Below are 16,877 nucleotides of genomic sequence, written 5' to 3'. Positions count from 1 at the left end.
TAGGCACCAATCCACGAACGCCGAGTTCGTATGCCCTTGTTGATAAAACTTCTTTCAGTTCCTGCTACCCGGTGCTCATCAGATACGGTGGAAATAAGTAAAGCATGAAGAGAGAATATACGTACATAGAATAATCCCGTATATAAAAGCCGGTTTATTGAAAAGGTTAAAAGACAGACTCACATGTAAAATCGTATACAGAGCGGAGCATCCACGAGCGCCGAGCTTGTCTCCTGCCGTCAGACTGTTCCAATCCTGACGCGGAACCCCTGATGAAGTCACGTGATGTGACGATACGCATCGGGATTGGAGCACTGGGTACACTCACAGACCGTCTAAGCAACATATGGGATATTCCTTCACCTTTGCATCCATCAGCCTACCTGTGATCTGTGACCAGCCTATGCTGTACACCTTACAGCAGTAAGGTGAGCTGCTTGCAGACACAGAGGTGCTATCACTGAAGATTTTTTTTGGTACACGTATGCTTTTTGGTGGTGGGATTGTTTTACATTCACCTTTATATGGACTGTTTCATTATACATTTTTTCTGATATACTTTTTCTGTCATTTTGCAATTTTTCATATACTTTGACAGTTTTTCTTGGACTTTTTATATCCATGATCATGTAGTTATATGATGCACATGTTTTATATATATATATATATATATATATATATATATATATATATATATATATATATATATATATATATATATATATATATATATATATATATATATTTTTTTTTTTACTTTTGGATTACTCTACTACACCAGGTATTATTATGTGCCACTATTTGATTCCATGTATGTACACTTGGTTGCTTTTACCACATACTACTGCAGTTTCCACCATCACATCCTTATTTTAGCACCTCCCACATCCCCTTTTTCACAGCGCAACTACCATCACTATTTCACCTTTTATTTTTTTCTGTTTGGATCAGAATCACAGGTGTTGCAGCAGTGTCCCTGCAGCAGTGTCCCTTTGACAGCGCGGGAGTCATCCACATACATAACATTTGTAATAAACTGTTCATTGCTGCACTAGATGGCGCTTCCCGTTCTATACTGGGTTCACACATACAGGAGCGGTGGGGGAAACCGTATGCGATTCGGATAGGACAGCGCATTCCTGTTCAAATCACATGTGATTATTTGCAGTGCAATTTGAGCCCATTCATTTTGTATGGACGCAAATTGTACTGCAAAGTATCCATGAGCACTTGACCGAAAGTATCGGTACTTAATGATAAAAAAAAAAAAAAAAAAAAAAAACGTATTGGTGCAACCCTAACCTAAATATTTTTTTATTAGAAATTTTTCAAAAGTCATGAAAAAATATGGCTTGGCATCACAGACCGCTTAAGAATATGAATTTAACCTACTTAAGGCCTTATTTCATATGAGCAGAAATGTGACAGGTGGTAACCTGTCATAAGATGCCCTCCAGGCATACCTGCCCTTTTAATCTATCCATTCTTCTATGTGCTCCTAATTTAGGCTCTGAAAATTTAGAGTTAGGACCACAGTATATACAGAGGTCCCTTGGCGTGGGCTTACGCATATATTTGCAAATCTGTGCAAACAAAACACTCTGTTTTTAATGTAAACTGTTACACAGGGACAATTTGGTTGTTTTTCAGGTTGGTCAGAAAGTGTGCTGGGAAATCTTTTGTTTGTTTGTGAGGTAACAAAACATACCACATAATATAGAACATCACAACGTCTTCTGCAAAGGAATCGTACAGTCATAGTATACATGTCACGTATTAAGTTTGACAATCTCACCCATCAAGACATTTTTGATAATTTTCATTAGCATGTTCATAATGGGAGGAAAGAAAAAGATCCTGAACGGCCGCACACCATTCTTTATTGAGGAACAGGAAAAATAGCTAACGCGTTTCACACCCTATCATGGCGCTTATTCATAGCTACTTATGGGAGGGGTGAGGGAGGAAGGACCAAGGAATGAAAAATATAAGTAAATTAAACTCCAGTTGAGTTATAGCAGATGGGACACAAAGGGCCAGGGACCCGATTTAAGAATCACCTCTGTGATTCTGGTTCCTCCATGGTTATTCTAAATTTTATTCCAAACCTACTGGAGTTGATTTACTAAAGCACATGTGTCAAACACAAGGCCCGCGGCCGAATCTGGCCCTCCGGGTCATTTCATGTGGCTACCGTCTCCGCAGTCAGCAGCAGAGAGGACAGAACTCCTCCTACTGATCCTGTGCCTCTCTGTGCAGCTGCTGCACCTTCTAGTCTCCATCTCCCCTGGCCTCAGCGTTCAGCAGACTCCAGCCTTCCTTTGGTCCTCCACCAGACCCACCAGACCCTGCACTTTCTGCTTCCCAGCTCCGCCGCCAGCTTTTTCCCAGCAGCACATGGTATGGGGGGGTGCACTGTGATGTAAGAGGTGGGAGGGAGGCTTGGCATCTGATGTAGGGGGGTGGGGGTGCTCTGGACATCTAGTCTTACCAATGCAACCGGCCCTTTGAATGCAACCATAATGCTGATGCGGCCCGCAATGGAGTTTGACACCTCTGTACTAAAGACTGTGCAGTTGCACCAGAGCTTAATAAATAAGGTAAAGCTTCACTTTACAAAGAATACCCAATCACCTGAAAAGAAAATAAAAACAACAGCATTTTTGCTTTCACATGATTGGACGATGGAGGGAACTGTGCTTGCAAAGTGAACAGTCTGCCTTTAGTAAACCAACCCCACTGTGTCTAGCTCTTCTTCATCCACTGGGCTTGTCCTCTGTACATTACACATGTTGTTCAGCAGAGTAAAATTGACTTTTCTAATTGGGATCCCATTATTACTTAATTGTTGTGGTTTTTTTTTTTGTATACAAATCTAATAGGATAACTCATTTTGATGTGTACAGGTACCTCCTAGTGTCCGAGAAGTTGGAAGAGATTAAATCATTTCGAGATCTATGCAGTTTGGACTTGTCATGTTGTAAATTAGGGGATGATCATGAATTGCTGCAACATATTACCTCTGACACACTGAACAGGTATGTAGACATGATTACAGCACTACTTAATTGAGAATTCCATCCAGGACTAAAAGAATCGGTGAACTTGGGTATGTACCCTTGATATTTCCTTGTTTTACATAGAAGTCCCTGTACTGAAACCTAATCCGTTCTATTCTCCAGCAAATATTTAATATTTGCAGCCTGTCTTCTAAAATTACACCTTCAATACCTCACAAAAAGAATATGTTCAGTCAAATCCTAACTAAGCCTAAACCTACACCCAAAAGATGTTGAAAGATGCTGAAGTCACTCCGGTCGGGTCACAAGATGGGGTTCCAGCTCTGGCTTCAGTGTAGAGGAGAGGCAACAACGACTGCAGAGCCTGGGTAATGACATCACCCATAGGCTTACTATGGTGTATCTGTTGTTGGCTGTCCCTCCTCTACACTGAAGCTGGCGCTGGGACCCGATCATATCACAGGCCACAAGGAAGGCTTTTCTGACTCTCAAGACCAGCTGCCATTACTTTACCTATGGTGCACAGCAACAAGTTGTAGAACTTTTATGGAGATGTTTCACAAGAGCCACTCTACAATCCTTGTGTCACGGCGGTTTTCAGTGGGCACATCCTTTTTTATGAAGATGCCCCATCTCATTAAAGGGGTTGTAAAGGCAGAAGGTTTTTCATCTTAATGCATTCTATGCATTAAGATAAAAAGCTTTCTGTGTGCATCAGCCCCCCTAATACTTAGCTCAGGTCCTTCTCTGTCAACCGATGTCCACGAGTGTCCACTTCCTGATTGGCTGAGACACCGCACTATTGCCTCCCGCTACTGTCAATGAAAGTCAGCTAGCCTATTACGGGAGAGAGGGGGCGGGGCCGGGTCAGGAATCCATGTCTGAATGGACACACAGAGCTGTGTCTCGGCTCGGGTGCCCCCCATAGAAAGCTGCTTGCTGTGGGGGCACCGAACACGAGGGAGGAGCCAGGAGCACAGAAGAGGGACCCGAGAAGAGGAGGATCTGGGCTGCTCTGTGCAAAACCACTGCAACAGAGCAGGTAAGTATAATGTGTTTTATCTCTATAGGGAAAAAAATGAGACTTTGCAATCACTTTAAGTGATTGGCAGCCTAGTGCAGAATACTTACCTCATGACAAAAAAAAGTATGCTGCCAATATTGTAATAGGGCGTACACACGGTCGGACTTTGTTCGGACATTCCGACAACAAAATCCTAGGATTTTTTTCGACGGATGTTGGCTCAAACTTGTTTTGTCTACACACGGTCGCACAAAGTTGTCGGAAAATCCGATCGTTCTGAACGCGGTGACGTAAAACACGTACGTCGGGACTATAAACGGGGCAGTGGCCAATAGCTTTCATCTCTTTATTTATTCTGAGCATGCGTGGCACTTTGTCCGTCGGATTTGTGTACACAGGATCGGAATTTCCGACAACAGATTTTGTTGTCGGAAAATTTTATCTCCTGCTCTCCAACTTTGTGTGTCGGAAAATCCGATGGAAAATGTCCGATGGAGCCCACACACGGTCGGAATTTCTGACAACACGCTCCGATCGGACATTTTCCATCGGAAAATCCGACCGTGTGTACGGGGCATAAGTGTCAGCACCCACCAATATCACAGGAGTCCCAATGAATAATGGGACATGGGTATTCAGAGAGCTGCTCAGGTGAGACATGTGGCAGCTCACTGGACAAATAAATAGTTTTGGGTGTATAAATGTGGATAAGTGTTAAGTTTCATTTTCAAGGTTCAGTTAGTGGTAAAGTGATATTAAACCCAAAAACAAACATTTATTATATTATATTGCAGCTTACCAATACTTAGATGTGATGGCTCCGTTATGCTGCGTACACACAGCCGGACTTCCCGACAGAAAAAGTCCGATGGGAGCTTTCGGTCGGACATTCCAACCGTGTGTATGCCCCATTAGATTTTTTCTGTTGGCATTTCCGACGGACTCAGATATAGAACATGTTCTAAATCTTTCCGTCGGAAATGCCGACGGAGTTTAGCCCGTTGGCAAGTCCGGCCGTGTGTACGGGGCATTAGTTTTTTTCTTTTTAGGCTTTCTTTTCATTATTGTTATCTGGTGATCTGGCAAGCAAGTCTTTTTTTTTTTATTTTTCAACAGAATAAGCTGTCCCTCAGATGTAGCAGTTGGAGGGATGAGACAAACCATATAACACTGATAGGGGTGCATACGATGGTCCGCTTTTATTTATGTAAAACCTTTATCTAAAAAGGAAGAAAACTGTTGCTGTAACTGCTTAACCACTTAACAACCGGCCCATAGCCGAATGACGGCTACAGGGTGGTTTCTTAAAGTGGAGTTCCACCCACTTTTACAACTCTTCAGCATCCCTCATTAAACTGTGCACTGTATACGAATTGGATATTTTAAAAGAAAAATGTTCTCAGCACCTACTGTATATCTGCTCTATTCATTTTTCACTTCCTCCTCCCTGGCCGTGGCCTATCGCATCATTTCCTGTTTGCAATGCCTCCTGGGAAGGCAACTTCCTCTGACACTGCCATTGCTATGGAAACCTGACCTGAAACCTATTACACTGCTTGTGCTGCACTGAGCATGTGCGAGATCTGCAAGGATGAGATCCAGGAAGAAATACAGTCTGGCTTCAAATGCCCACACTTAAGATGGCCACGGCCTTCTGTAAGTTTATAAAATAACAAACTACTGCTATAAACTAACAAAACAGACCTTAGTTTACAGACTAACTTTACTAGAATACATTAAGCTTGTGTATTATAGGGGTATTTTTATTTAAAAAGTATAATTTCGTCCGGAACACCGCTTTAACTCTGGGACGCGCACCTGAGAACATCCGTGACCGCTGGGTACAGAGGACCCGGCGCATCACGGCAAACGGCTGCTGATTGCGGCCTTTTACCATGTGATCGCTCTGTCAAATGACGGAGCGATCACATGTAAACAAACTGGCGTCATGTCATGACGCCGGTTCCTCTCTCCCCTCTGTGTACCGATCGGTACAGAGGGGGAGGGATCGGATGGCAGCAGCACTGTGGGCTGGATGTGTAGTGCCCACAGCGCTTCTCTGTGACATGTGCAGTCACATCCATGGATCCATCCCTCCATGCTCAGCAATTCCCTGTGCAATACTCTGCAATTCCCTGTGCAATACTCTGCAATTCCCTGTGCAATACTCTGCAATTCCCTGTGCAATACTCTGCAATTCCCTGTGCAATACTCTGCATTTCCCTGTGCAATACTCTGCAGTACCCTGCAATACTGTGCAGTACCCTGCAATACTGTGCAGTACCCTGCAATACTGTGCAGTACCCTGCAATACTGTGCAGTACCCTGCAATACTGTGCAATACCCCGCAATACTCTGCAATACTCTGCAATGCTCTGCAATACCCCACAATACTCTGCAATGCTCTGCAATACCCCGCAATACTCGGCTGTACTCGGCCTCTGTATGTGGCCAGGCTGTGGAAGTCTCACACATGTGGTATTGCCGTACTCAGGAGGAGTAGGAGAATCTATTTTGGGGTGTCGTTTTTGGTATGTACATGCTATGTGTTAGAAATATTGTAAAAAAATGCGTTTTAACCACTTCCCGCCTGCCGTCATACGACGTTCTTGACTTTGTGTGGGGATATCTGAATGATGCCTGCAGCTACAGGCATCATTCAGATATCAGCTTTTTAAGCCAGCGATTCCCTACACCATAAGAACGATCATATCGGCTGTTCCTCTGTTTGATCGTTCTTACGGGAGGCGAGAGGGGACGTCCCCCGCCACCCTCCGGTGCTTCTACCGGCTCACCGCTACGATTGAAGCCAGGATCGTTTTTTTTTTTTTTTTTTTTTTTTTATTACTTCAGGCTTCCCAGCCTAGAGATGAGATGTGGGGTCTTATTGACCCCATATCTCACAGTAAAGAGCACCTGTCATGCCATATTCCTATTACAAGGGATGTTTACATTCCTTGTAACAGGAATAAAAGTGATCAAAAAATTAATTTTTTGGAAACAAGTGTCAAACTAAAATAAAGTAAAATGAACAATAAAAAAAATTAAAAATTTTACAGCGCCCTTGTCCCCGTGTGCTCGCACACAGAAGCGAATGCATACGTAAGTCTCACCCACACATAAATACGGTGTTCAAACCACACGTGTGAGGTATCAATGCGATCGGTAGAGCGAGAGCAGCGATAATTTTGGCCCTAGACCTCCTCTGTAACTCGAAACATGTAACCAGTAAAAAATTTTAAAGCGTCGCCTATGGGGATTTTTAAGTAGCGAAGTTTGGCGCCATTCCACGAGTGTGTGCAATTTTGAAGCGTGACATGTTAGGTATTTATTTACTCGGTGTAACTTCATCTTTCACATTATGCAAAAACATTGGGCTAACGTTTTTTGTTTTTTTTAAAACACAAAACTTTTTTTTTTTTTCCAAAAACAACACGTTTGAAAAATTGCTGCGCAAATACCGTGCGAGATAAAAAGTTGCAATGACCGCCATTGTATTCTCTAGGGTCTTTGCTAAAAAAAAATATATAATGTTTTAGGGTTCTATGTAATTTTCTAGCAAATAAATGATGATTTTTACATGTAGGAGAGAAATGTCAGACTTGGCCTGGGTGCTCCAGAACGCCTGAAGGTGCTCCCTGCATGTTGGGCCTCTGTATGTGGCCACGCTGTGTAAAAGTCTCACACATGTGGTATCGCCATACTCAGGAGTAATAGCAGAATGTGTTTTGGGGTGTAATTTGTGGTATGCATATGCTGTGTATGAGAAATAACCTGCTAATATGACAATTTTGTGGGGGGAAAAAAAAATCTTGATTTTGCACAGAATTGTGGGAAAAAATGACAACTTCAAAAAACTCACCATGCATCTTTCTAAATACCTTGGAATGTCTTCTTTCCAAAAAGGGGTCATTTGGAGGGTATTTGTACTTTTCTGGCATGTTAGGGTCTCAAGAAATTAGATAGGCCATCAGTAATTCAGGTGTGATCAATTTTCAGATATTGGCACCATAGCTTTTGGACTCTAACTTTCACAAAGACCAAATAATATACACCAATTTGTACTTATTTTTACCAAAGATATGTAGCAGTATACATTTTGGCCAAAATTTATGAAGAAAAATTACTAATTTGCTAAATTTTCTAACCGAAACAAAGAAATTAATTTGTTTACCAAATTTTCAGTCTCTTTTCTTTTATAGCGCAAAAAATAAAAAACCCAGCGGTGATTAAATACCACCAAAATAAAGCTCCATTTGTGTAAAAAAAAAAAGGGACAAAAGGCGCATGCGCGGCAGCATCCAAGATGGCCGCTTAGCCCGGGAGCTCCACGCCACCCCGATCTAACGCCGTCCATAGCGGCGGTGCAAGCCCTCATTTTAGCCCGGCTCTTGTCCCTGCAGCTTGGGGACACCTCCAGCCACACCTAGATGTCCTTTTCTGCCCCCAGGCGGAACCTCATTTACGCCCTGAACGGATCCCAGGAGCGGCCCGGCCATCCCAAAATGGCGGCCGTCTCCTCACAAGGTCTGCCCTGCCTGTCAGAATCCATCGCAGATCAGGATCAAGGAGCCCTCCCGTCCTCACAAGCATCAGATGCCACAGTGAGTACTCTCCCGGGGTTCCCCTCTCCAGCATCCACTGAATCTCTATTAAGGAGGACATTTGGAGGGGCAGCTCTCACCCCTCAGAAGGATCTGCCTCACAGTCCGGACTCCTGGGACATACAGGCCAGGGATCTCCCTCCCTCCCCTACTGATTTCCCCTCCATGATAGCTGCTTTTTCCCAGATGCTATCAAAAGGCCTGTCCCACACAGCTACACAGATCACTGCTTCCATACATGCAGATTTGCAGCAGATTGGTGCCAGAATTGAAGTGATCGAACAGAAATCTGATCAGGCCATCCTGAGAATTAACCAAAATACTTCCAGAATCCAGGATCTTCAGGACCAACTGGAATCCGCCACCTCTAAAATAGATGACCTCGAGAACAGGTCGAGACGTTACAACTTTCGTCTCCGGGGTCTCCCCGAATCCGTTAAAGACACCCACATGGCAGTCCAGGACTTCATCAAGAGTTTATTCCGGCTCACCGCTTGGAGCTCGACAGAGCCCACAGGGCGCTACAACCACCTCGTTCCGACGGTCTGCCACGAGACATCATCGTGAAACCGCATTTCTATGCAGTTAAGGAAGAAGAAGTGATGAAGCTCTCCAGGTCAGCAGAGAAACTGATGTTCCAAGGCCATCAGGTCCAAATCTTCGCTGATATATCCCCATATACCGTACAAAAAAGAAGAGCCCTGAAACCGCTACTACAAGTCCTGGCGAGCAAAGAGATCACTTACAGATGGGCCTTCCCGCTGAGATTGAACTTCTCATACCGCAACAAACCATACAATTTTTCAACGTTCCAAGACGGGGAACGACTTCTCCTTCATCTGGGTCTGATTACTCAGGACGTCCCACATTCTTCTGCCTCTTGAGGAGCATCGTCTGTCAAGAGAACATCCCCCACCAGCCCAGTGTCGCCAGTGTGGCAGAAACAGCTTTCCAAGCGATCGAAAGAATCCTTTCCCCCATGATTGGGCCTGCAGCATCATCAGTCTCTGTTTTTGATCCTCCCCTGGGTCTGCGTCGACGACCGACCTGATGTCAGTTTTTTGGTGACTTTCCTCTTCTGAGTTCTCCCCAGGACTTCCTTTCGGATCCCTACGGGTCCAGATTTTCCGGGGAAAATGTTGTACTGTTCCGTTTTTAAAAAGGGTTTTTTTTTTTTTCTCCCAAATACTCGAAGCTTTTTGATCACTACTACTATGTGATAGCAGGGCTTGCATTGCATTGTTTATGTACTGCCACGATTTCAATAAGAGGCGGTGTTGACTGGAGTGGTCGTAGTGCGCCTCTCTCTGGCTCCGATAGGTGAGTGAACAAGGGTTCAGCTATCGGACCCAGACCCTCTCGACCCTTGGGTCGCAGAATTTTTTGCTTTGTTTTGGGTTCCGGTCCAGGCAGGGGGGGGTCCCTCGCTGGTCCGTGGGGATTTGGGTAAAGATTTTCTGATGCAATATCTAATGGTTCGTTTTTTCACTCCTCTCTACCTCTTTTCTCTGCTCTTCTTTCCTTTCTCCTTTCCTCCCCCCCCCTCCCCCCTCCTCTTCTGCAGCTACAGGTTCTCGCTGGATCTCCCGTTTGCCGTAACACAGATCGAGCCCGTCATGTTGCTGGGGATGTCTCCTATCTGCCAGGGACAATTAGGACATCAGGTGAGAATTACAAATACTTAGCACCACACTCATTGCTTCCCCATGACTGACTCCACGCCACTGAATGGGACACTTAGGATTCTCTCCCACAATGTACAGGGTCTTAATTCCCCTGTGAAGAGACGTAAAATACTGCAACAGCTTCACACTCTGAAGGCTGATGTAGTACTGCTCCAGGAAACTCATTTCCCCGCCTCCTGTCAGCCCAAATTCCTTCACAAAAGCTTCATGAACTTCCACCTAGCTAATGCTGACAACAAAACGAGAGGAGTGGCAGTCTGCTTCTCCAACAGAACTCAATTCGTGCACGCGAACACCATCAAAGATCCAGAGGGACGTTACATACTAGTGTCAGGTATGAGTCATGGTGAGGCCTACACGTTTGTCTCATATTATACCCCTAATACACGCCAGGACCTCTTTTTTTGACACCACACTCAAGGTACTTAAGCCGCATTTCGTTGGCACAGTAATATTGGGGGGAGACCCCAATACCCCATTTGACTACTCCTCTGACAAATCAAACCCCCTGCGGCCCAAATCAAAACGGCCCCCTAAACGTAGCCTCCGGGTGGCGCAAATAGTACAATCTTCTGGCCTGATTGATATCTGGACGGAAATGAACCCCCAAACTAGAGACTACACACACTACTCGGTCCCCCACCACACCTTCTCTAGGATTGACCACATATTTGTCCCACCACACGTAATCCCAAGAGTAACCTCCTCCAAAATATATGACAGTCCACTATCCGACCACTCGATAATGTCTATGTCACTCAGGGGCGGGTCGGGGGTGAAGGGTCCCTTTCAATGGCGCCTTAATGAAACTCTCCTAAGCAACCCAACCCACTGCACGCTCCTGGACAAAGCTCTTTCTGACTACTTTATTGAGAATGACACGGGGTCAGTCTCCCCGGGATGTCTTTGGGCAGCACACAAGGCGGTGATGAGAGGCAGGCTCTTACAACTCTCCTCTCAACTCAAAAAGGAAAGCAGGGCGGAAGTTTCGCGACTCACAGCAGACTTCCACTTGCTGAGCAAAGCCCACAAACAACACCCTACACCGGATGATCTGGCCAAACTTGACTCGGCTCGAGTGAAACTCAACCTCTCTCTTACTACCTCCGCGGAGAAACACTTACGGTGGTCCGGCGCGCGTTTCTATTACCAATCGGATAGGATAGGCGCTAAGTTGGCTGCCAAACTTAGCCCGAGGATCCGTACCTTGGCATTTCCCAAAATTCGTGCCTCGTCGGGCAATCTGACGCAAAATCCAACCATCATTATGAAATCATTCCATGATTTTTACTCTCATCTTTATGAGAAAGTACCCCACACACATTCCAAGGCCAGAGATCGGTTTCTCCAAGACATTAACCTGACTCATCTACAGCAAACACACCGCGATCTGCTAGACGCCCCCTTCTCCTCCGAGGAAATCCTAGATATCATTAAATCCTTGAAAATGAATTCCGCCCCGGGTCCAGACGGTTTTTCAGTATGTTGTTATAAGAAGTTTGGCCCTCGTCTGGCTCCTTACATGGCCCGGTTCTTCAACTCCCTCTGGGATGGAGCCCCTCTCCCTAGCGACTTAAACTCGGCTTTTATCTCGGTCATACCTAAACAGGGTAAAGACCCAAGCGAGGTGGGCAGCTACCGCCCTATTTCGTTAATCAATAACGATCTCAAAATAATGACTAAAATACTGGCAAACAGGATGTCTAACTTTATTGCTAATTATATACATAGGGACCAAGTGGGCTTCATCCCGGGGAGACAGGGACCGGACCAGGTTCACAGAGCTATTGATTTGATTTCCCTTCTGCAGTCCCAGTGGGACGGAGGCCCTGCTCAAGAGGGCTTCTTGCTGTCACTGGATCTGCAGAAGGCCTTTGACTCCGTGTAGTGGCCCTACCTTTTTGACATTCTAGAACGCTGGGGGTTTGGCGACGGTTTTCGCACGATAATTTACACACTATATTCCTCACCCTCAGCACAGGTGCGACTAATGGGCCATTACTCGGAACCCTTCAATATTCGTGGGGGGACCTAGACAGGGTTGTCCCCTTTCACCCTTGATTTTCGCTATTGCGATCGAGACACTGGCTGTAGCCATCAGATCGAACGAGAACATCAAGGGAGTGAAATGTGGTCCTGACATTCACAAATGCGCCCTATTTGCTGATGACATGCTCTTGTTCCTCACTGCCCCTCTCACATCCACACCAAATGTCCTCAGACTTCTGAGAGACTTCGGTCTCCTCTCTGGTCTTCAGGTGAACGTGACCAAATCTGTGGCCCTCAATGTTTCGGTCCCGGTACATCTCATTGATCAACTCCGACCACACTTTCCCTTCACATGGGCTAGCGACTCAATCCCCTATTTGGGCATCAAGCTGACGAAAAACATTGGTGACTTATATGCCCTAACTACCCCCCCATGCTCCGCTCTCTAGAGCTGGATCTACAGAAATGGTCGAGGGAGGGCCTGTCAGGGTTAGGTAGACTCAACGCAGTCAAAATGACTCTCCTGCCACGCCTTTTATACCTGTTTTGCTCACTTCCTATACCGATTAAAAAATCTGTCTTAACCAAATTTCAGTCCGGGGTGATTAGGTTTGTCTGGGGGGACAGAGGTCATCGCTTTGCTAAAGAAATTTTGTTTAGGCTTCGGTCGCAAGGGGGCCTGGGTCTACCAAACTTGTAGCTATATTACCAGGCAGCACAGCTAGCACAGTTCTCAGCCATCTACACTAAAATCTGCAGGCCAGGTTGGATCTCCATTGAGAGACAAGCAGTACCGCATTTCACACTCGATTTCTTAACGTGGAGACCTCCCAAACATAGACCGGCCATCTTAGCCCCCACATTGTCTCACTCCCTAGCCCTCTGCGACCAATTGCATATCCACGCCAACTTGATTTCCCCCTTAAGGCCTCTCACATGCCTGTTTCACAATCCTGATTTTCCCCCTGGGATGAACATACATGCATTTCATTGGTGGCTGAACAAAGGACTTTTCCGAATAGGCCATTTCTTTACACCCAATGGCCCCATTTCATTAGGCCATTGTTTGAGTACATTGGAAATGCCTTCCTCGGAAAAGTTTCGACTTTCGCAAATACGACACTTTCTTCACTCACTTTTTACTGATAAGATGAACACTCCTAAGGCCACGATGTATGAGCTATGGTGCTCTTCGTTAGCCCCCCAAAAAGGTGGGATATCTATTATCTACGCGTCCCTGGCAGATAGGACGGACACCCCGGCATACGCTCGATCCTGGGAATCGGACCTGGACATTCAGTGGGATCCTGCTAAGTGGTTCCAAGCATTCAGCAGATCATCGAAAGGTATCCTAAATATGGCCTTGATTGAGGCTAACATTAAAGTCTTTACTAAATGGTATTATGTCCCGGCCAGGCTCTCCAGGATATTCCCAGAATCCTCTCCCCTCTGCTACAGAGGTTGCAGTCATATTGGCAGGATGCACCATATCTGGTGGACATGCCCCCACATATGGAGTTACTGGAATAAATTCCTCCATATTCTAAGGAAAGTATCTGGGGCAGAGGTTCCACAGGACCCCACATACATTCTACTGAATTGCACAATGCACAACACTCCTAAAAATACACAACAACTTATATTCTTTATGTGTTTGGGAGCCAAAGTTTCTCTAGCGAAAGCATGGAAGACTCCTTCGGTGTCCATATCGGCCACCAAACGGAAGATTTCCTGGATAATGTCACAAGAACAAATAGTGGCTAAACTGCGTGACACGGTCCCACGCTTTAAAGGGATTTGGGAACCTTGGGTTAGGTATGTCAGTATCTCACTTTACCCAGGCCACCTACTAACGTAGGAGAGAATCCGGCGAGATTACCGCCTTATCCGTATGCCCCACCCCCCCATCCCTCCCTCTGTCCTCTTCTAGCTCCCTCTCTCCTCTTCCTCTTTCTTCTCTGTTCTTTTCTTTTTATGTTCTATCCTCATCTTTCTTACGCCCGCTAACGGCTAATAACGGTTTTACTAGGCCAAAGCATACTCAATTGTTCTCTTAGGCTGTCCTAAACTATTTACTTGGCGTCCCAGCCTAGTTGGCAGCCAGGTTCTCTCAGGCTTCTAGCCTGGACGATGTGTCTGTCGGCTCCGTCCGGGGGGGCTGCCTCGCCTGGGTATCTTCCCGGCGTGAGCACTTCCCCGGGGGAGATGACAGGAGATTGGGAGGCACCTCCTTTGGTGGGAACCCTGAAGCTCTCGCACTTCACAGTGTGTTCCCATTGGGGTGAAGTGATGATCTCAGGGGCCTTCCTGGGGGGGGTTCCCAGCTTGTAATTCTTCTCAGGTTGTCCGTTCTCCTAGCGGAAGTTAACAACTCATTACTAAGACAGTAAACAGGCCAGGAACTTTGCTCTACCTTTTAGACATCATTTGTGTAAGTGCTATGTTGTTCCTTCCATGTACTTCCCTCTTTTGGCTGCCTTGGTCATTGAGGAGTATTATGTTGTATGTTTTGTTCATATTACATTTTCATTGCAAAAATTTCAATAAAAACATTGAAACAGAAAAAAATGGACAAAAATTTCATATATGTACAGTGTTGCATGACTGAGTAATTGCCATTCAAAATGTGAGAGCACCGAAAGCTGAAAATTGGTCTGGTTATTAAGGGGGTTTAAGTGCCCAGTGTTCAAGTGGTTAAAAAATATTAGCTGGAATTTGGCTTTAATTTGTTAGTGTATCCAAATCTGCTAGTACATCTAACACTTTCTCCCTCTAGACCGGGGGTCAGCAACCCGTAAATCGCCACCATCTGACAGGTAGATCGCAACCTGAAATGGTGCAAACCCCTGCCCAAGCCTGCCACCTCATAGATCACAGCGGTGATTTACAAATTGTAAAGTCGAGCCAGGAGAAGTACTGAGAAAGGGGCTGAATGGGAGAGGTGTCTGTGCCAGGGAAGCCACCGGACGGTCTGATGGGGCACAACTGAAGGTGGAGGTGAAAAAGTTGTAGAGGCTCGGTGCCAGGAGGCTGTAATCACAGGTCCTCAGGGGGACTGGCATTATTATAGAAGGCTGCTGCTGCCTATAATGTACATATGTGTACCTGCTAGACATCAGCATTTATTTTTCATTGTAGTGGCAGCTGCCTGAGAGTAGGAAACAGGCAGCTGCTTGTTAAACACCACTGACTGCACTGTGCTTTATGTACATCTGACCTCTGCTTACATTCCACTGACCCTGCACTGTGTTACTACTTATCTCTGAACTCTGCCCCCTGTCCTCTGCCCTACTGATCTTATATTCTGCCCCTCTGACCCCTGTACTCTACCATACAAACTACTGACCTCTGTACACAGCCCTACATATTCCTGCATCAGACTTGTGGGGGTGACCAACAGTTTATCGCTGAAGATACCTTTTAGGACCCATTCACATCAGAACGCGGAGCGTTCTGTGCCAGTTTACCGCACTGCCCTTGCGATCTGCTGTTGGTGTCAGTGCAAAGTTAACAACACTCCAAACACCGGTAACAAAGGTAGTGCGTTTGCCTGCACCGTATTGCATGGTACAAAAGTACCATACAATCCAGTTGCAGTTCAATATCCCAGTGATTCACATGCAGTTCCTAGTGTAAATGGGCCCTTAAGGTAGGCTAAGGTTTGTTTGTTTTTTTTATTTTTTTTGTTTGTTTGTTTTCCCCATTGACCTTTTTGTTTTTACTATATTTTTATGTTTTCTTCATGCTATCCTTTTTATTGGGGCCTTGCTAGTTAATTTAGTAAAAAAAGGCACTGCATCTGGTGATCTTTGATCTCTTCCATGTTGCTCAAGTGGATCTCCACCTCTCAAAGGTTGCCTACTCCTGCCTTAAACTGACAATGCTGCTGTCCCAAGGTGCCCCCTATTCTCCTTCATCCAGAGTGGAGGCACTCTAATACAGGAGGAGTGGTACTAACCAGATCACCAGGTGAAAACAGAGGAAAAAAAGCAAAAAACAAGAAAACTAATGCAGGAACCACATCTAATACATTAAAACCTTGGATTGCGAGCATAATTCGTTCCGGAAGCATGCTTGTAATCCAAAGCATTTGTATATCAAAGCGAATTTCCCCATAAGAAATATTGGAAACTCCAAATAATTTGTTCCACAACCATTTATTCATAAGTCCTTCAGTTTATAGTCCATATAAAAAGATTATAGCAATGTGATAAGTTGTGTAACCATAAAATGTCCATCCACAAATGGAAGCCTCCACAAGGGGATTAGAAGCAAAATCCAGCAGGAGCTACAGGGTATAAAAGAGAAGAGAGGCGCCTCTAAAGTGTAGCAATATGGTTACATTTAATGAAGGTACAACATTTAGCAACTCACATGGTTAATGATTAAAAGAGGCACATCTAAGTATGCAGGCATCCGGGGTATAGCAGTCCACATAGATCATTCCCCGCACCGCCGGCTCTCACCGCTGTCAGTCTGCAATCATGACCAGGAAGACTCCCCTGCAGTAGAGTGATCTGAAAGCGAGGCTTGAACCACTCGTGGAGTGCAGCAT

The 16,877-nt window shown here is 45.3% G+C and overlaps 1 protein-coding gene across 2 annotated transcripts in view; it reads left to right on the top strand.

Moving 5' to 3' along the window:
• LRRC42 (leucine rich repeat containing 42) overlaps positions 1–16,877 on the top strand; it is a 37,157-nt gene that overhangs the window by 5,042 nt on the left and 15,238 nt on the right. For both annotated transcript variants that reach the window (XM_073593484.1, XM_073593485.1), the window contains exon 3: positions 2,907–3,038. In XM_073593484.1, the coding sequence (XP_073449585.1) occupies positions 2,907–3,038 (132 nt within the window). The remainder of the gene's footprint in view (positions 1–2,906; positions 3,039–16,877) is intronic.

Source organism: Aquarana catesbeiana, linkage group LG07, assembly GCF_042186555.1.
Source record: "Aquarana catesbeiana isolate 2022-GZ linkage group LG07, ASM4218655v1, whole genome shotgun sequence".
NCBI classification, from domain to species: domain Eukaryota; kingdom Metazoa; phylum Chordata; class Amphibia; order Anura; family Ranidae; genus Aquarana; species Aquarana catesbeiana.
This window is presented reverse-complemented; position numbering and strand designations above follow the sequence as displayed.